At 45.7% G+C, this 20,824-nt stretch overlaps 1 protein-coding gene across 2 annotated transcripts in view; it reads left to right on the forward strand.

The window, feature by feature from the left end:
* The window catches only part of LOC135909444 (MAM and LDL-receptor class A domain-containing protein 1-like), a 251,164-nt gene that overhangs the window by 123,722 nt on the left and 106,618 nt on the right, over window positions 1–20,824 (forward strand). For both annotated transcript variants that reach the window (XM_065441402.2, XM_065441403.2), the window contains exons 28-32: window positions 2,648–2,795; window positions 9,998–10,109; window positions 10,646–10,742; window positions 14,312–14,362; window positions 18,193–18,273. In XM_065441402.2, coding sequence (XP_065297474.2) covers window positions 2,648–2,795; window positions 9,998–10,109; window positions 10,646–10,742; window positions 14,312–14,362; window positions 18,193–18,273 — 489 coding nt within the window. The remainder of the gene's footprint in view (window positions 1–2,647; window positions 2,796–9,997; window positions 10,110–10,645; window positions 10,743–14,311; window positions 14,363–18,192; window positions 18,274–20,824) is intronic.

Below are 20,824 nucleotides of genomic sequence, written 5' to 3' on the forward strand. Positions count from 1 at the left end.
AAAGGAATGGTGAACAATGGTGCCTATATGGTATTCTGGTTTAGATGAAAAGCCACAAGCTAAGGTGCCGGGCGAGGTTATTCGTAGAACAAAACAGTGCATTATGGGAGTAGAGCAATACATATCTATTAAGAATAACGCAGTTAAAGTTGACATAGAGTTAATTGGCGCAAGAAGGTAAAAGAAATTTGTAGGCATTGCGTGCATTAGGCTAATGGGAAGACATCGGTCAATTCGAAACATCGTGTGAGGCCTTCGTCCACTGGTGGTCATAAGCCTTTTGTGATAATTGTGATAGTCATGATGACTTTTTTTAAAGACCGCAAACGCGTGTAGAATAAAAGAACATAATTTCCTCAGAGGCTGTAGGTCTGACACAAACGTCGCCTCGACATACCTGTGCTTCTGGAGCAGATTCGCATAAAACGTAATGGCCTGATACGAAAAGGAACAAAGTTAAAAAAAAACTTCAGGCTGCTTATACCGATGCGTTTCAACCTTGATGGCTTGCACAGGAGATAAATATATTGAGAAAAAAAATGAGGCAGAAGCGAAACCAGCGCCTTTATCTGCGTTGTGGCACCATTGTGTTCGTGACCCTAGAAAATTTCCGGTCGCTAGTTTTTGGCGCTGGAGTTTCACGAGGACAATCCAAGTATTTTGTGCCGGAGTTGACTATAGGTACGCCTTGATGTGTTCCAGTGAAATAAACATTCCTCATCAGTCGAACTGATGTATGCGACTTTCTTGTGCATTTAGGAGTAAAATTATTTGATCAATGTTTTACCAGCATAGTTAAAATAGTACCCACCCGAGGGTCCTGCATATTCGCCGGCTCATGGAGCTTGCGTATTCTCTTCGTTGCACGCTTAATTTGGTTGGCTGAAACGAATGTATTTTGTGACCACTGTATGTAAGGTAAAGGGTCTTGGTGTTCGAAACTGCGAATCTTGCTATCGTGCAGGCCCCTAGAGAGTATTATTTATTTATTTTGTTTAGAGCTACCGTTCGTTGGGACAATGCGTCCAACTCCTTTTCCTCGCATAACGCATGACTGTTCAGTTTGTCTCGCGTGTTTTGAAGCACTTGCGTTCCCGTAGTGTAACGTAAGCAGGCAGAAATAAGGCCCGCCATGTAAAGCCACGACCTGGGCTGTCATATGTGAGCCAGGTTAAAACTCGCTTAATAAGTAAAAATCGTCTGGTAAGCGCCGCCAAACCGTTAACGCTATAGAAAAGATTCTTGCCGCGCTTGTTGTGTAAAACGCATTTTCAAAAACCTTAGGAGACGAAGTTGTGATACAACGTAAGGGCAGGGGGAATAAATGAACGACGCGAAATTTCGCGAAAGAGTCATGGAATGCATATGCTCGATATCGGCAGTCCGAGGAGTCTAATTAAACGACGCAAGTTCCTCTAAAATGAAATTGTAAGACATCAACCGCAGTATCTGGCAGAAATGCGATGTCGTTCTTTCACAACCTCGGTAGCTTTCTCATTTCACTCTTTTTAGAGCGCAGCTCTTTGGCGTCCGTTCCTGGGTTTCGCGTCGGCGTTGTCGTCGGCCTCGTAACCAGCTCCGCCCCCCTTTCATCCCCCCAGCGCTAGCAGCGACCGACTGATACCGCTGGATGCCGCTGACGCCGCTAGAGAGTCAAGATAACGTGACTGCATAGAACACCGTCGCCGCCATGCAGAAAGAGGAGGAAAGGGTGCCCCCCCCCCTGGTTCTTAGCGCTGCGGAAGCGAGGGTATCATATTGTTTGTGTCGGCATCGGCGGCGTTGTCCCTGAAACCAACTCCGCAGCTGGGGTTGACTCACTATCGGCGTCAGCGGCATCAGTCAGTCGCTGCTATCTCTTCCCTCCTCCCTTTATCGTGTTGTCCGCTTGCTGCACGCGCTTCTGCCCCCATCGTTTGCCGCTGGGTGTACACGCCGCCCCCCTCCCACCCCTTCCTGCGAGTCTCCGGTTGTCAAAGCGCCGGCTCGAACTTTGAAGTTGGCGAACTGTGCGCCGCAAAGTTGCCCAACGGCTTGCTGGTAGTAGCTGCCTACTTCGCCCCTACCGCACTCACGAAAGACGTCGTGCACTTCCTGCAACTCGCATTAACCGTCCATCGATCCACACCGATGTTAGTAGTGGGGGACTTTAATGTTGACATAAAGACAAACAGCAATTTCCTAACAGTTATGCGGGAGAACATCCCGTTCCTCTCGCTCGTAACGCGTCCCACGGCTGTGACAACCTCGCGAGGCACTTGAATAGATCTCGTCTTTGAGAATCAAGCATTGGTGTACCAAGTCGAACATATATCAGTCTATTTCTCCGACCACAAAGCTTCCTTCATGACTGTCAAGAACTGTTAGTGGAGTCTTTGTTAAAGGAATACGTGTGAAAAATAAAAAAAAAAATTCTGTGATAGCGCATGCATGTGTTGCTCGATTTCTTTGCCTCAATCTATCGAAAAGGTGAAACAGCTTATTTGCTGCGCTCAAATTTCGCATTAGGAAGTAACGTAATCGTCGGTAATTTTTTTGGAGGATTTGCGCATGATAGGTTTGTTCCTTCTGGTGTTATACTTTAACCAAGCATTGAGCTACACTAAAGAGAAAGGCTATGCTTTTTCATTTCCCTCATTCATCGCAGGAAATTACCTGTACCTGAACACAACTGCAGTGGACTCTCACCATCCAGTGTCCAGGGTGTTCATGTGGACGCGTCCACCCACCGAAGCAACGTGTGTCACTTTCTGGTTTAGCGGCCATGGAGCCCCGGGCCGTCTGAACGTGTACAGGTCAGTACAGCCGAACTCAATATTCCGATGTAAATGCCGGAGCGTCAACAGACTACCCACTCCCTATCAGATCTATTTACGTGCATCTAGTTAGGCGCTAATAGGTTAGATGGCTGGATCACGCATGATAGTTAAAAAAGACATTGCTTCCAGCAAATAACCTAACCTTTCCGAGCACTAGTGGATTCAATAGGAAAGGAAGTTCGGCAGCATATTACGCTCCTCTAACAAGTGAAGGTGAAAGCCTGCTAGACGCGTGGTAATGCGTCAAGGTATACAATTGGAGGGGTCAGACTTTTTTCAAGACATAGCGAGTCGATTTGTAAAGTAAACGTATGGCGCTGCAGGTCGATATCTTACATGACACGTGTCATGCGAGCACTTAATGCCCTACCTCAAAGTTCTTTCTTTCTTTACGTATTTATTTATTTATTTGTTTATTTACTTATTGCATCTTTTAGTTTTTTTCTTTCGTTCCTTCGTTCTTTATTATATTCATTCATGTTCAGCCACTGCGTCTTTGCTTGGTTAGCGGGATATGAGCCATTGCTTTGGCGTTAAAATTTGTATCACTGGACTAGACTTTCGGGTACGAACCATTGCAATGAGCCACTTAAGGCTTTCACCTTAACAATGATGAGGTATTACGTGCCATGACCATGATCTCATTATGAGTCACGCCGCGGTGGCTCACGGTACAAGAGTGTTTATCCATTCTGTACCTATAGGAATGTGGTGTTAGTGGCCGATATCCAACCCGCGAAGTCGGACTGGATTTTAGTGGGATTGCCACTGAAGCCTTAGATATGCTGCCTATAAATATGGCTCAATATGGAGTGCGAAGTGTTACTATATGCCCGTATTCAGGGTACTTCTGCACGCTGTGTTCAAGACGCCCAGGGAAGCAGAATTTCCCTTATCTCAATGAGCCCGATTCAGCGCATTTCAATTCAAAGTCGTCGATATTTTCTCTGCGCATATAGCACGTCTGGCCTTGCTGCGATGGGTAATGATATCAAAGCGAATGGCCTAATTATGCTGACACAATCCAAATAACTCCCAGCAACATGCTGGGGCACTTTTACTACACGAAAGTAAAAAGCAGAACGGTTACCTTGCAGTATTGTCAATTAAATTATAAGCCTCATAGTTCATCGTATTTTTCGTTCAAGCAACATGTTTACCTGTGAATTTGATATTTCTCAATTTAACAGACCCCCCTTTCCTCTACTGTAATGCCCACTGGGCGATATGTAAATAAGTGAACCCAGGTAGTACCACTAATAACTTGATTTAACTACATTTTGTCATGTTGTAGTGACGATGAGGAAAGCACCAAAAAAATGTGAATGATAAAACTAGCGTTTTATTTCCTGATTCCCCCACTATGGCCTGACTCCTAATCAGAAGGTGGTTTTGGCACGTAACACCCCATAATGTTTTTAAAGGAGCATTTCTTGGGCGACCCTGTGCCCTCAATATCACGCCACACTCAAGGAACAACCGTAGCGGCGAACACAGCCGGCGATCGTCGAAAATATGATCAGTGGGTCAAGCGCGTCCGCTTTTATACATCAGTCATCGAAGGTCCCGGTGTAACCGCTGGTGCCCGCGTGCTTTCGAGAAAATACTGCACAATTCACATGGAGCATACCTTCAGTCAGATAACACAAGGTTCGCTGATAACAGACAGCGGGTAGAAGCATCGGTGACATTCGAGAAACTTCCGGTACATGCAGGCGCATACTGCGCTGAGCAATAACGTTTGTTAGGGGGTGAAACACGGTCACCTAATAAAGACAAACAAGTACACATGTCAATAACTTGCGCTTAAAAAGCATCGTCTTGATGCTGCAAATAAGCACAAAAGCGAGAAGCAGACACCCGTACTGAAGAGACAACAACATAACAAAGCTCTTCAGCGTAAAAGGGTTTAAAGGCACCACATGAACCACAGATCGTGTGCGGCGCCGCAGTATTTGCCAAATGTCGTCTGGGACGACCTCATAGTCCAGTACGCCAATGCGTCGGATTCTCTTGTAGGGTCTGAAATAGTATCGCAGTAGTTTCTCGCTGAGTCCTGGTGGTGGTGGTGGTGGTGGTGGTGATGTTGAAGCAGGCGGGGTTAGCCTGGCATACATAGCCGGCAATTGTTCCGCCTGATCCTCCTTCGAGTTCAGATCAGTGGTGTGTCACCAGGTGTCGATGAGCCCCGTGTCTCGCAGGAAGGCTAGCAGGTGGGTCGCTGAGTCCTCATCGGCGTATCAGGGTCCAACTCCAATACCGTCACCGGGCTGGTATTCGACGTAGCACCGTCGGACATTCTAGTGCTGGCTGTCGGTCCTCTGCTGGTTCTTGATCGGCAGGCGAGCGAGCTGTCAGGCCTCTTCAGCACACTAGAATGAGTAAAGGCAAGGTGCGAAAGACCAGGACTGAAGAAGGACACAAATGACAGGACCGGCGCCCTTCTTGAGTCCTGGTCTTTTGCGCCTTGCCTTTACTCATTAAAGCATGAACCAACTAGCCCAGGCAAGTTTTACTTGTGCACACTAGAGATAGGCTGCGACGTCGACATTTTCTTCGTCGGTGACGTGCGGGAGCATGGCGTCGAGAATCGTCGTCGGGTTCCTTCCGTAAACCAGCTTGAACGGCGTGACCGGTGTTGTTCCTTGTATTGCCTTGTTGTAAGCAAAGGCGACAACGGAAGCATGGAATCCCATGTCTTGTGTTTGTCGTCGACGTGCATTGCTAGCATATCCACGAGTGTCTTGTTCAGTCATTCCATTGGGTCATTTGTCTGCGGGTGGTAGGCAGTGATTCTCCGGTGACATGGATGGCTATGCTATAGAATGGCTTGAGTAAGATCAACTGTAAAAGCCGTTCCTATGTCAGCAATGAGTACTTCTGGCGCACCATATTGCAGCTGGATGTTCTGTTCTCGATGAAAAATTTGGCTAGTTCTGCTTCTCGTTTCCTTGCCCATTTCGGCGTAATGGGCAAGGCAGTCGGTGGCCACGACAATCTACTTGTTTCCAGATGTTGCGGTTAGAAAGGGCCATAACATATCCATCCGATCTGCCAAAACGTTCTGCAAGGAGGCTCAATCGGCTGTAGTGAGCCCGTTGGCCTTGTTGGTGGTACATGCGTCGCAGGCAGTAAAGGCATGCCTTGACGTAGCGGGTGACGTCTGCGGTCAGGTGGGGCCAATAGTACTTCTATTCTTGTTAGTGTACGGGAAAACCCAAAGTTCCCGGCTGTTTCATCATCGTGCAGGGCATGCTAGACTTCTGGCCGGAGTGCTGCTGGCACAACGAGAAGATAGTTTGAGTGCACTGGGGACAAATTATTTTTTTTTTATTACGAGGACGTCGTTGCGCAAGGAAAACGAAGACACTCCACGCAGAAATTTCCTAGGGACAACATCGGTCTTGCCTTCTCAGTAATCCACAGGGCTTCGTAACTCTGGGTATGCTCATTGCTGCACGGCGAGGTCCTCTGCACTTATTGCTGCTAGGAAGACGTCGTCATCCAGTTCGTGTTCCCGTAGCTGAACAGTAGGTGCGTGCGACAGGCAGTCAGCGTCACAATGCCTCCTGCCACAATTATACACCATGGTTATGTTAAATTCCTTGAGTCTGAGACTCCATCGTGCTAGTTGACCAGAAGGATTCTTTAAGTTTGCCAGCCTACGGAAGGCGTGGTGGTCGCTTACCAGTTTGAAGTGCCGGCCGTATATGTATGGCCGAAATTTCACCGTAACACAAATTATCGCAAGGCACTCTTTCTCCGCCGTAAAAACATTCGTTTCCACTTTTGCAGTGACCACCAAACATAAGCTATTACGCTTTCAGCTCCGCTCTTCCTTTGAACTAGCAAGGCACCGCTGACTACGCTACTTGCTTTGGTGTGGATTTCCATCCGGCGGTGACAAAAGCCGTCAATCAGCTCCTGAAATGCGTCATCTTGCCGTGTTTCCCGCGTAACGTCGACGTCGGCTTTCGTGAGGTGAGTTAATGGTACCGCAATACTTGAGAATTGTCTCTTAGAAAACGCCTGTAATGAGAAAACAAAGGAATTGGCGCGTAGCCTTTTTGTCGACGGGCAGCGGGAACTCAGCGGTGGAAGCTGTCTTCTGTGGGCAAGGACGAATTCTAGAGTTGCTGATAACGTGCCCTCGGAACACAAGTTCTTAGTGAACCGGCACTCCTCCAGCTTCAGGGTGAGTCTAGAGGGTTTAATCTCCTCTAGTACTGTCTGAAGCCGCCTCAAATGATCTTCGAAATTCGTGGCAAAGACTAGAACGTCATCCAAGCAAACGAGACAAGTCTGCCCCTTCAATCCTGCCAAGCCTGCGTTCCTCACGCGCTAGAACGTTGCAGCCGCAGAGCAAAGTCCGGATGGCATCCCCTTTAATTCGAGGAGGTCGTCTGGCGTGATAAACTAAGTCTTCTATCGATCCCTTTCATCGACTTCAACTTGCCAATAACCAGTCTTGAGATACACCGACGAAAATTGCTTGGAATCGCTCAGTCGATATAATGCCTCGTCTATAGGTTGGAGGGGTACACTTCTGTCTTCATTGTTTTGTTCGAGCAGTGATTATCGACGCAGAAGGGCAGAGTTCCATCCTTCTTCACGAAGACCACAACAGACACCCACAGGCTATTCGACGGTATCATCGCGATATCGTTGCACAGCACTTCGTCGACTTGTTGCCTTTCAGCTTCTCGTTCTCACGTCGACGCTCGATAAGGGCTCTAGAGGAGTGGTGGAGTGGATTCTTCGGTTATTATTCGATGCTGTCGAAAAGCAGTCTTTGTATCGGCGAAAAAAAAGTTTTCGAACTGTTGTTGCTTACACATCGGGATGCTTGGATTAATGTCGAAGACTGGTTCTGAAACTATGGGGGTCGCAGTAGATTCGGCGTAATCCGAAAGGACAAACGCATCACTGGTCTCCACAACTTCCTCGAGGTATGAGATCGTTATGCCTTTGATGACGTGCTTGAACTCCTGACTTAAGATGGTCAGCATCAGTTTCGCTTTTCCTCCATGTAGTGGAGCCATCCCTCTTGCGACACAAATTTCACGATCTAGTAGTAGACGTTGATCGCCCTCAATGATGCCGTCGATGTCTGCAGGTGTTTCGGTGCCGGCGGAAATGACACTGTTGGAGCGAGGCGGTGTGCTCACTTGTTCTTCGAGCACACACAAAGCGTGGGGCCTACGAGAGCTATCCGACGGTATCGCGTGATGTTCAGACAGCATTATCAACTTTGATTTCAGGTCGATGATTGCACCGTATGGTTGAGAACGTCCATGCCGAAAATGCCATCTCCTGAACACTATCAGAAAATAATGAAGGTGGCAGGGTAGGTCCGGTCAGGAACGTAATCCTTGCTTTGCAGATTCCTGTCGGCATTATTAGGTGACTCCGACTTTGAGGGCCTTACCATGCAGTCTTTACCTTATTCAACAGGGCATCGACTCTTGATGGAGTAGTCGGCTCCTGTTTCCAACAAAGCACTGACTGCCCGGCTGTCGAGAAGCATGTCGTGGTCGGCGGTTCTTTGTCTTGCGTTGTAGTAAGGTCTTGGCATTGGATCGCTGCTGCACCGTGTTGACCTGTCTCTGGAACGTAGCGTTGTCGAGTCTTCTTTTCTCAGCGTATTCTTTGATTCTAGGCGTCATCGGGGTGGCAGCGTTTCGTTCATATATCGTCGAGATAGTCTTTTCGGCGTCTTCGTCGTCGGCAAAGAATCTTCTTCAGTTCGACGAACAGCAACCGCACTTCCATCAGTTGCTGCTTCAGTTTTCCGGATATGGGCTCGCAGAGCAGCCTCGGGCTGGGCAAGCGTATGGTCTGCTTTGCGGGGACAAATAGCGGCCTGGTGACAGCAAACGGGACGGTTATCGAGGGCTCCACTGAGTAGCGGCGAGGAAGTTGGGGTTATCACGAGGGCGTTCACCTTGCTGCGGGCGCATTGCGTTGACGGTGAATCCCCGCAGTGCCATCTCGTGGTAAGGAAATCAGTGGTAGATGTGGCCGACTTCTCGGCACTGATTGCAGAGCGGATGCTGGCCGAGGGCACGCCATACATCAGTATTTCTTGGAATGCTGGCGGCGGCGGTCATGGACGACGGAACTGTGACGTTGCTGGGTGCTGCTGCAGGCGCGGAGGGATACGTGACGGCGCGCTATGGCGGCGCACGTGATTGCTTCCGGCCGATTGCAGTGAGCACAGTCGGCTATCATCGATAATCTGCGCTTCGGCTTTTCTACATGAGTCATCGAAGGTCACAGAGTAATCAGTGGTGCCAGGTGTCTTCCAGAAAGAACTATACAATTCGTGTCGTGCATACATGTAATCAAATTACGCAAGGTTCGGTGACAACAGACAGCGGATAGAAGCATGGATAAAATTAGAGAAACTTGCAGTACATGCATACGCGACCTCTGCTGAGCGATGACATTAATTAGGCGGTGAAACGCGGTTACCCGATAAAGGTAAACAAGTACGCATGGCAATATACTTTACCGCAGATCCATCGTGCAATTACCATGAATTTAGAACATAGCTAACTCATTCCCACATGGACGCTTCCATTCGCGATGTACAACGAGCAATATCTCCCTGTATACAGCCAGCTGAAGGTTAAATTACTGGCTAATGACTCGCTAATTCTAGGATAAGGTGCTGTTACCATGTTATTGGTAAAGGCAGAGCACAATTTTTCGTGCTGAAAAATACAGCAAGACACAGAGGTGGCATTACGCTTAGCTTAGCGCTGTTGGTTAGATAATCATGGAATATTGTTACTTAACTTGCGACATCTAAAAAAATGATACATCTGAAGAAGCATGCTCGTAGCACTTACTTTAAAATAATTACGCATGTTTATACAGCTGCTCAATTTACCATTGACAGTGTATGCTGCACAAATCGTGAAAAATGGAGCATATTGATCGACAAAGTTCGTATTGAATTAATTCAGAAAGTTTGCCTGAATCTGCCTTGTGAAATGCGGTGAAAAATAGAACATATGCTCGTGAAATTTAGATGCCTAGGTTGGATGACCTGTTTACATCTTTTGCCATCCACTGAAAGTCACAACGTGAGTGACAGTTACCAAGCTAACTTCTCTACAACTTTGCGTATTGAATTCAATCGCGTGCCCTGTGTTTTCGTATTGCTGTGACAGATTCACGAAAGAGACTGTGATACGGGACCCCCTGGTTTCTGTGTCTACGCTAATGACAGACGGCCGATGGATAGCGCGACGGGTGACCATCGCATCTAGAAATAGGTGGAACGTGAGTTAAAATTTTATTTTCCTTCTGTTAGTTACATTTGTACTTTTATGTTCCACTTTCCACGCTCACGTTCCGCGGTGAGTGCTGACATGAGGCTTGAACCTGCTCACGCACTATTTGCTACTGATTTAAACCGGAGGACTGCCTTACATTCATGCGCGAGAACTCGGCCATCCCTATATGTTTGAAGAGCCACGACAATAAGCTTTCTTAATATCTACAAGCAGATGGCAGTCGTAGTTTCTCCGCGTTGCTCAGAAAAATTATATTACTTGCCAGACTACGAGCCCTCATTACTTTTTCTTCAAAATGAGAAGGCGCCATTTTATGACTTTCTGAGTAGTCTTTGCGGAAAAGATCGATATTTATCCGGCAGGAGAACTAGGGCAAGAGCGATGACATGATAATGCAGGAAGCCACTTCAGAGCAAACATTGCTTTTTTTTTCATCTTCATTGCAATTATGGTTGCAATTATTTAGTGTACATATGCATGCTGTGCTGTGGTACTCACTCATTGCTTTTCTTTTTATATCAGCTCGTCTTTGAAGGCGTCGCTACCCCAGGAGCGACCATGGCTTCCGGAATAATGTTAGACGACATTGAGTTCCGCGACGGGGAATGCCCACCCTACGGTAAGATGCACAGCGATCATTTATGCGATATGTCGTAGGTCTCTTTCATCACATCGGTGCTTTGTGCACCTGGGTTTCCACGAGTGGACAGGGCGCAGGTTCAGATGCAAGGCTGATTTTATTAATGTGAACGGGCTTGAAAGCTCTGTTAGAGAGAGGAAATGTTCCATCTTGCACATCACCACTTACGACAGGGACAAGCACAGTTCTCTTTGTCTCTGTTTTAAGTGGTGCTGCTGGAGATGGATTTTACCAGCTTGCCAAATTTCTAATTCCAAAATAACGTTCTCCGAAGTATGGGCCCGACAACGGACAATTAATGATTCTGCAGAGTTTCCCTATCCGGGCGTCTATCACTTGCCTCTGTGACAACCACGGCGGCCGTAATTCAATCGGCGCGAAATGCAAAAACGCCAGCGTACATAGATTTAGATACACGTTAAAGAATCCAGTTGGTCAAAATTAATCCGGAGTCTTTCATTAAGGCGTGGCTCATAACCTTATTGGGGTTTTGGCAGGTAAAACCCCATAATTTTGCTTCTCTGACAGAGGTAACGCTTGAATGCCCGAAGCTTTGTCACCTTTCGTGCGCTTGTTCTTCATCTTGCAGCATTCTCTGTGCCTGGAGTAACGTCTATTTCGTTTCATTCGCTTCGTCATAGCAAACAATGGACAGCATGGATAAGCTCATCCTTCCTTGCATTGTTCACATCTGTCTCCTTCTTCAAACTTAAGACGCTTGAAATAGCGTGCACCATATCGTTGACAACTTATAGCTTTTTTTTTGCCTGAAGATGAATATTTGAATAACAACCGAAATCCACTATCACTCTGCAACCCTTTGAACAGCAGTAGTTGTACAAGGAGTGTCGCTGCAGCGGGCGTTTTGACAGGGGAACTTCGTCAGGGCCGCAACTGCTTTGTTGGTGTAGCAGTGGCTGCCCTGACGAGTCCCCTTGAATAAACTTTGGCTCCAGCGACACTCATTGTCCAACAACTACTCCTAACTTCAAGCCTCCATCTTCCTGTAAATTTTTGTCTTGTGTGGATGTCGCATCATTTGCTATCCCGGGGGAGATTTGTAGACGCCTTTAAAGAAAACTCCAACTGTCGTGTAGCGCATAACAATGCCTTTATAATTGCACATTTTTGCATTGAACAAGGTCAACCTTGACAACTGAAATGTCTCGCATCATACGGCAGTCTGTAAAGCAGTAATTGATGCAGAGGTGGTGACTTCAAGGTATGCACCTAAATGAACACAGCCGCACAAGTTTCTTGAGTGTTCACCCTCATCGGAAGCACCATGTGCAAATGGTGGCTTTCTTGGTCGAAAATATGACACACTGAAGTATTTTTGCTGGTTGCCCACGCATGACGTTCAAATCAGGATTTCTCTCGTTTAAGGGTCCAGTTTGTATTTGTGAGCGCAATTTCGACCTTTCGCAAAATAGCGAGAGCAGGCTGACTCAGGTTAAGGATGCTTGTTTGGCGCTAGACGTCACACTTGTAACCAAAACAGTCAAGCATGCAGGAGGTGAAGATGAGATTTTTTTGCATCGTCATCAAAGAAGTCACTGAAGTTGCCATGAGGAACACAGGGTATGGTTTTCTTCAACGACTTAAAGCTGAGCAAATTAGTAGGGATTCACTTGAAAGGCAGGCTTGAAAAACAGGCGTGATTGGCAGGTGTGATAACTAGACAGGTGACAGTCGGCGTTTGTGTAGCGCTTCTACTTTCGACCGTGCTTTCATGTCTACCCTTGTTGGTTTCTCTTGTAGGCGCCGAGGAAAGCTTGTTGTAAGTGCGGTAGGCAAAGTAACTCATCAATACAATCAAATTCGATTCAGGCCTATATTCTGGTTGGCTGGTCTACCAAGCCGTATTCTCTAAGGTTCTTTCTTCTGCATGAAATGGCCATTGCCTAAGGTCTATCGCTTGCTTCAATATCAATCGTGGAGTGTGACCATAAGGTATGAATTCACTTGTTTCCTTGCGTTTTGTAATTGAACGAGTAGCGCTCCGAATCCTGTTTGTCGAGCCTCTGTGCACACTCCTGTGTATTCAGGGTGATATATGGCCAGAGTAGGCATGAAATTGAGGCTACTTTTGGTGTCTTCTTGGTCAGTTTGATTTCATTTTTTTGCGAAGCCAAATCCCCGATAACAGTCTTGTGACTTCTAAAATGTGCATTTTTTGGTTTTTTAGCAATTTCGAAGTATCCGTGGACCTTAGGGATAACATGACGGCAAAACATGTCGACTACTGTCACTTACGAACTGTCTGGAGCATGGTCCTCGACTTGGATGATAGTCGAAGAGGCACTCTCTCAAGTGAACTCAGACAGCTCGAAGCTCCAATTACAACAGAGTTTCTTGCACGAATTGCATGTCTCGTCACAGTAAAGCTTGGTACCCTTCAATGATTCAGGACCCGGTAGCTTCCACGTTGTTGACAGTATCACATATGATATTCGTTATGGCGTCGGATGTTTCCCAGAATTCCCAGGTTATCCAGAAGTATCACGGCTCTGAGCTGGCTGCCACTTTCAAAACATCTTCGGCTTCCATAAGTGGACGAGAATGCGTTGAGCAATGCAACAAAAAAGCAAAAAAGAAACATTACACTCTGACATTGCATTTACGTGAGATGGAAAAACTCGATCAGGCCTCGCAGCACCGAAGTTCTCCAGTGTGGGCGTTGTTGTGATCTTTTTTTTTTAGTCTAGCACTGTGAGTGAGTGAATACTTTATTGAGCTTTAATAATTGTGTTATTCTGCAGCTGGCGCGGATTCTTCAGGGCAGACTTCCGCCTTGTATCTTCCCCGGAGGTTTTCACTCACTGCCTAGTCCGTCCTCTATACCAATGGTTGGCTGCCCTCAGTCCAGGGCTCCGCTGGCTTCTGATGTCCGTCGTGCACGCCACACTAAACATAGCTGGTCTTCGCAGCGGTCGCTGGACAGCAGTTCCTCCCATCGCTCCGCACTTGGGTGTTACATGATTGGGACTACGTCAATTTGTTGAGATGCCCATGTTGTGTGGTAAAATGTTGATTTCTCATTGAACAATGGACATTTGTCCTTATATAGAGCGGGTGCATTTTACTTAGCACGTTAAGGTTAGGGTATTACCCTGTTTGTAGTTGTCTCCATGCGACAGCTTCTTCCCTGCTAAGGGACTTGGGCGGCGGGGAGTACCGCTTTCTGCTGTCTCTGTAACTGTCTAAAATGACCGAGTGCTCTCGGAGTACAGGCGTGATGATTCTTCAACGCTCTTCGAGTAGAGTTAGCTGCTTCAAACATTTTAGGAGTAGTAGTGATGACAATTCTAAATATTTTGCGAATGCGTGGGCTGAGGTTTTGCAGTGGTGTTCGAAAGGAGCCTTGTCCTGGGAACAGTGGAAAAAACATCATTATGTGTTAACACAAAGTGGCCTTAAAATAATTTCTTACTGAGTGAAGTCAACATTGCCTATTTAGTACAAACATATGCATTGCGTTATTTGGATGACAGCTACTTTTACTTATGTATAAATACAACCTTGTTACTTTTTTCCAAACTTCTTAGAATACTGTACTTTCGAAGACGAATGCCTGCCTTGGTTCGTTAAAACAAATGGTAAGTACGTGCCCTTATTTCTATTCTTATTAGTACCTGCCCTTATTGCTATTGCTATTTATTCTAAACTTACCTTAACGAAGGAGCTTTCCGTACTTCGAAGCGAGATCATCTCGCATTGCTTGTCCGCGAACTGATAGTACCACCATAATCACATGGTGTACAAGAACAATGCTATTCGTTTCTTATGCGAATAATGAATAAAACAGCCCACATGGTGCTTCAAAATGCATTGTGGAATTGTTCTACAGTAAAATATACAGCATTGACGCTATGATTTTTCATATGCCATTAATTTCTTCTGTGTCAACAATAAGGTTATTTAAAAGTCTGCACAGAACAATGTAACCACTTACGTAAGTTTCACTGATCAAGAAAAGGAATTTGGTTCCGCCGAGACGCCACCACTAGGCACTAGGAAATTACTGCTAGGAAAAACAACTCGCACAGGAACAAAAATCAAAGGCAAGCAAAAAACAAGGACAAGAAAAGGCAAACACTAAGAGTACTGCTTGTCTTTTCCTTTTCTTCTTGCGTGAGTTGTCTTTTCATCTGCGCTAATTTAGCTCGTCAGCAGTGCAGGACCATGAAGCCCAACAATTATTCTAGAGATACAAGCACTTATGAAGGCATGGCGTAATCAAGAAGAACATGAGGTGCACGTGAATATATTTGAAAATATCTTCAAATATTCTACAGCTCCCTTGCTTCTCAACAGTAAAACTAGAAAATCACCTATCAAGAAAGGGATTAGGCAAGGAGACGTAATATCTCCAATGCTTTTAGCTGCATGCTTAGAAGAAGGACTCACGGCAGAGGACTGGAAAGTGCTTAGCAGTGAGTATGCGAATATCTCAACAACCTTCTGTTTGTAGATTACATTGTCCTCTTCAGTAACACTGAGGGTAATTTGCAACAAATGATTTCGGACCTTAACATAGAAAGTATATTGGTAGGGTGGATGCATAGGACTCAGGTAATATTCAATAGCCTGGGAAGGAAGCAAGAATTCATGATTGCCAGTCAGCCTCTACAGTCTGTGTATGAGTACGCTTATCTAGGTTGATTACTCATGGGGAACACTGATTATGAGAAATAAATTTCCAGAACAATCAAAATGGGTTGGAGTGCACACGGCAGGCATTACCAAATCCTGACTGGAAACTTACCACTGTTGTTGAAAAGAAAAGTGTGCAATCGTTGCATTCTACCAGTAATACCATAGGTTGCAGAAACTTGGAGGTTAGCACGAAAGCTTTAAAACTAGTTAAGAACCGCAGAAAGAGGGATAGAACGAAAAATTAAAAGCATACCGTCCAGAGACAAGAAGAGAGTGGTGTGGATCAGACAGAGAACGGGGATAGCTGATATTCAAGTTGGCATAAAGAGAAAGAAAAGGAACTGATCAGTCCATGCAATACGTAGAGGAGGCAACAGGTGGACCACTTCAGTTATGGAACGAGTGCCAAGGGAAGTGAAGCGCAGTCGTGCATAGTAGAGAATGGGGTACGGCGTTGAAATTAGGAAATTTGTAGGCGCAAGTTGGCATCAGCGCAAGAAATGGGTAACTGAAGATCACTGGGAGGTGCCTTTGCCCTGCAGTGGGGTTTAAATTGGATGGTGATGACGATGATGGCTAATAACAATATTTGCAGCTAAGGTAAATTTTGTGTAAGCGCTTGGCTTTGGGCCAAGAAAAGGGGCGTTCTACTCCAGTGTTTCGCCTTTCGGGCGAAAGTGAAACTTTTTTACTGGCTCTAGCTTCGAAGTTGCTTTAAAAGTAACGTTTCTTTTTTAAAAAAAGACTGTTGCTGCAATTAAACTACACAGCACACGTATTGGAGTTTAGCTCTAAATAACCGCGGCATATAAGGCATTGCTGTAGCCTCACGATTCATTGTTTTCTATCTCCGCCTCATCATCTTTATTAATTAGCTTCTCTTGTTTTGCTTTCAGACAGCGCAACTAACACAAGTGCACTTTGTACACAGCTATGGTAGGAAGAAAATTGCTTTCAACTGTCTGGGTTAAAGTTCATGATGAAATTAAGACGAAGTGAGTTTTTCAATGAGGTTATGGAAGAATTACAATCGATGAGTCAGGAACCTTGTGCTTTTTTTAATTCTTGATATCACACTGGTTATAGTGGGGCTGTCCTTAAAGGCCACAGTTATTAAATAAACATATTTGAGTCTAGTTTGTTTTGTTGTTTTGTTTTCTAAATTGAATAATTTCTTCAAACCTGCTACTGGGAGAGCATCGGAGTTTTGAAAATGAAGGGCAACTGTGTGTTACACATATATACCTAAAACTACATAAATACATGTGAGAAAATAGGGCAGTTCTTTCGCTTTTTTTCTCAAAGTCCTACTGCCAGTTTGACATGCTTTTCACTTATTTACTAAACGTTCATTAGCATGCTGATAGTCAATCTAGTTTAAAAGTTGTAAAAGCAGTATCAGAAATCTTGACAAAATTTACTGTACATACAGCTCGAATTTTTTAGAAAACGTTACAAAGGTGTGCGAAATTCGAAGCTGGAGAAAAATACAAATAAAATGTTGTCAAGGTGCTTTATTTTATAAAAACGTACAAGGATGATTGTTTGTTTTTCTTCTCAACGTTACTGTAACCTTTACCTTTGTTTTTGTGGACATGTCTATGCTGTTTTGCTTAGGCCTTCCGTTTAAAACCACGTTTTTCTTTAACCTGCCACAAGTCGATCAACAAATGGCACATGGACACATATATTGACCGATCAATGACCCGTATGTGCTTTAGTGCGCTTTCTCCGTGCGCTTTAGTGCGCTTTCTCCGATGCTATGGAAATTGCGTTTTCGTACCAGCCTTTGCGTTCTTCGCATCAAACGATAAAAAAAGCACGAAAAACAAAAACACACCAGTTAATCCATAAATTTGTCAAGTATCGAGAAAAGGCATCAATATTACGAGCGCCTCGCAAACAGAGGGAAAGGGGGATATCGGTGTGCGTATATTTTTCTAAGTGACTTGGTCACACCAGCAAGCACTTATGGCAAACAACTGCTGAGCATAGGGAAAGTGCGGCTCAAGGAAAACTTCTTTGTGACAAGTTAAGCGTCAGTGGAGATTCTTTTGTTTGGGATGCAGAAAATCAAATGCGCATGGGGCTCAGTAAAAGATGAATCTGACGACACCCAGAGGCAGATGAACGATTGCAAAAGAGGGTGTTTCTGTTTATATGCAATAATTTCGGGCCTGCCTCAATGACACAGTTATCAGAAACGTCTGCACATAAACGTCTTGCGTGATTAAATCCTAAGTGCAGACTAAAATTCCGGATTCGCCACAAGGCAGACACTATAGCTAACTTTATAAGTCACGTGTACCCGAGGGTTACATATTTTCGAAAGCTAAAGACATAACTCTCACAATAGAACAATAAAAATAAAATTGATATTTTGACCAAACAAGGCTGTACCTCACCCAAAAAAAGGTAACGCCTCGCGCCTTATCAAGATGGTATTGGCTGCGTTGAATATCGAGTTAAAAAATGTTTGCAATAGTCCATTATTTAAAAAAAATACTAAGCGAACTCATCGTTTGTTGAACAAACATTGTAAATGAAATATTAACCCAACTTATGTATCGCTGTAGATGACACTCCGAAAAGATCCGATCTTAAAAATGTGCTGGCAGACGTGGACGCTTTTCAAGATTTTCTAGTAGTCTATGGTATGTAAAAGCATACTTTACCTATAGCGTGTATATCTGATGAAAAAGAAATTTTCACAAACCAGAAATTATATACGAAGTTTCGTCTATGTTTTCAATCGTCTCATTATGATCAGGCAATGGGTCCACCTTTGAAGTGGAGCGGGCAGGATCCTTCGACAGGCTGCCTCGAGATCACACGACGCAGACCGAGGACGGTGAGTTTCCCAACAACTACGGTATGCGCTACATTTGAGAGCTTCAGCATCGCGAGAACGTCTTGCTGAGTGACTTTTTCACCTTGAATTCATTACTGCTTCAAAAGTCGGCAAACAACTTTCACGAAGTGCCTAATAAAATCTCACACAAGGAGTTGGGTTCGTCATTTCAAGTGACCATTGATTTGCAGTGTACTCTTGTAGATGGTAAAATACGAGCAATAGTTGAAATTTAAACGAACGCATTTGCAGCATTTTTGTTTAAAGATTATTTAAGGTGCCCTTATACGATTTGCGGAGATGAAGAAAACTTATAGAGTTCTGTGTTGTATCTTTTTTATTTTCCAAAGATACAGAGTGCGTATTTTTCGATTTCTTCCACAGCAAAATTCAATGTTTTCATGTGAATATATTTTTTTACAAATACGCTTTTACTGGCTTTGCTCGATGGGCAGTTTCTCGCTCGAGCCTTCTGTTTTCGTTTTCTGAATATCTGTTTCACTGTTTTCGTTCACACTAAATTGTTCTGTGTAACCGCAGACCTTGCACTTTCGCACTGTAGCCTATACAATTCACAAAATAAGGTACTAGGAAAACAGTGTAGTTCGGGTACAACGTAAATCTGGTTATGTATAAATTAGGGTTTGGCACAACTGCTATTCGAACACAAGTAGAACACACTTTATCCTTAGCATTATGCGGCTATCGGCCTGGAACGAATCATTCAGAAAGTTATGCTGCATAGAAACATTGCCGCCTTACCGTCCGTGAACTTTTCCAACTGCCCCACTGCAGCAAGCGCAGCTAAAGGTCTGCGAGAACCAGGGCATGACGTATTTTACGACAGTCATTTTCAGCCATATCACTTGAATTGCGCGCTTTTTGGTTGGTTGATCTGATTTGCTGGTTGATGCAGAGACTTCATCGCCCTAAGTGCTCGTCCGAGAATACGCGTCCAGGGTAGAGCTCCCCTGTCCTCATTGCGTCTACCCCCCCCCCCTCCCCCATCTCATCGTTTTTATTACCGTGGCAGGCAACACACCCACAAATAAAAAAAGTGAAACCGCTTCAACGTTTATCTGACGTCAACGGATGACAGCATACATTCTTTAGTGAGTTGGCGTGAGAACGGTGCGGAGTCACCGTGTCTAGTGGCCATCCTCATCATCCTCGGCCACCTTTTATACATGGCGCGCTCCAGCTTGCATGTCTCGGGCCTCGTGCTGCGAGTTGCGACATTAGAAGGAAAAGGGAAGATTCAAACGGAGCTTCATCTGTTGTTGCTATCGCTCCGAATGGTTTTCAGCTCTCTTGTTCACCGACTGACTCGTTGTAGTGGACCTAACCTCGGTCTCTATAACGTGGAGACCCGTACGTCATTGTACAACGAGCACGACTTCATGGACGAGGCCATGAATAAGAGACCGACGACCAGCGCGGAGGGTCTGGCCACGGTGCATATTCACCTACCTGTCCTCTGGTCACAAAGTCCTGCAGCCTGGTTTGCTCAGGTGGAGCTCATCTTCAAACTTGGGCACATTACCTCGCAGAGCGCGAGGTTCCTCCACACTGTCTAGGCACTCCCTAAAGAGGTGGTTGAAGAGTTAGAAGACTTTGTGGACGCCCCCCATGACACCACCCCCTATGACAACTTCAAAATGACGCTTAGCAACGGAAGTCCGTGTCTGCACGCAGGCTCTTCCAGCAGTTCATCCAGAAGGAGGAGCTCAGCGGCCATCGACCGTCCGCACTCCTACGTCGTATGCGGCGGCTCTTCAGCGACTGTAGGCTGGACGCAAACAGCCCGCTGCAGCGTGAGCTGTTCCTTCAGCGCATGCCGCTGACTCTAGCCGAGTTGGCTACCACATCAGCTGGCCGACGACATCACTGATAAATAAACAAGAGGCACTGTGGCAAAAACAAGCGTTCCCCTGTCGCACCTTGAAGATCGGCAGTCTCGCCTTAAGCAAATGATTGGTGAATTTGCTGAGAAAATTACTGCACTACGGTCTTTACCGCGACTACGATCGCTGTCCCAGATTCCCTTTTCGGTCCCGGCCTCGGCTTTCTCGTTCTCGGCTTGTCGGTCTCGGTTCCTGCCCTCGTCGTGGCGCCTATCGCTCGTATCACCACAAATTTGGTGCCAGAGCACGTCAGTGCTGTTCCCCTTGCAGCTGGCAGGAAAACATGCCGGAAATTCACTGATCGCGATCCGGTGACCCTTGCCATACGACAAGCCGCCTGTTCTACGTCACCGACAGGATTGCCGGAAAGCAATTTCTTGTGGACGGAGGGACAGAGGTCAGCGTCGTTCCTGCCATGTGACAAGATCGCCAGTGTGCAAAAAAAAAGAACGCGCTCCTTCAAACAGCCAGTAGCATTTCTATCCACTCATATGGCCAGCGCTTTCTTACCATCGATTTGAGTCTGCGACGCGCCTTTTGAAAGGCATCCATGGTTGCAGAAGTACGCATTGCCATATTGGGTGCGAATTTTCTCACCTACTTTGCCCTTACACTTGCCCTCCACGCTCGTCGCCTTGTGGACACGA

Source organism: Dermacentor albipictus, chromosome 3 (assembly GCF_038994185.2).
Source record: "Dermacentor albipictus isolate Rhodes 1998 colony chromosome 3, USDA_Dalb.pri_finalv2, whole genome shotgun sequence".
NCBI classification, from domain to species: Eukaryota; Metazoa; Arthropoda; class Arachnida; order Ixodida; family Ixodidae; genus Dermacentor; species Dermacentor albipictus.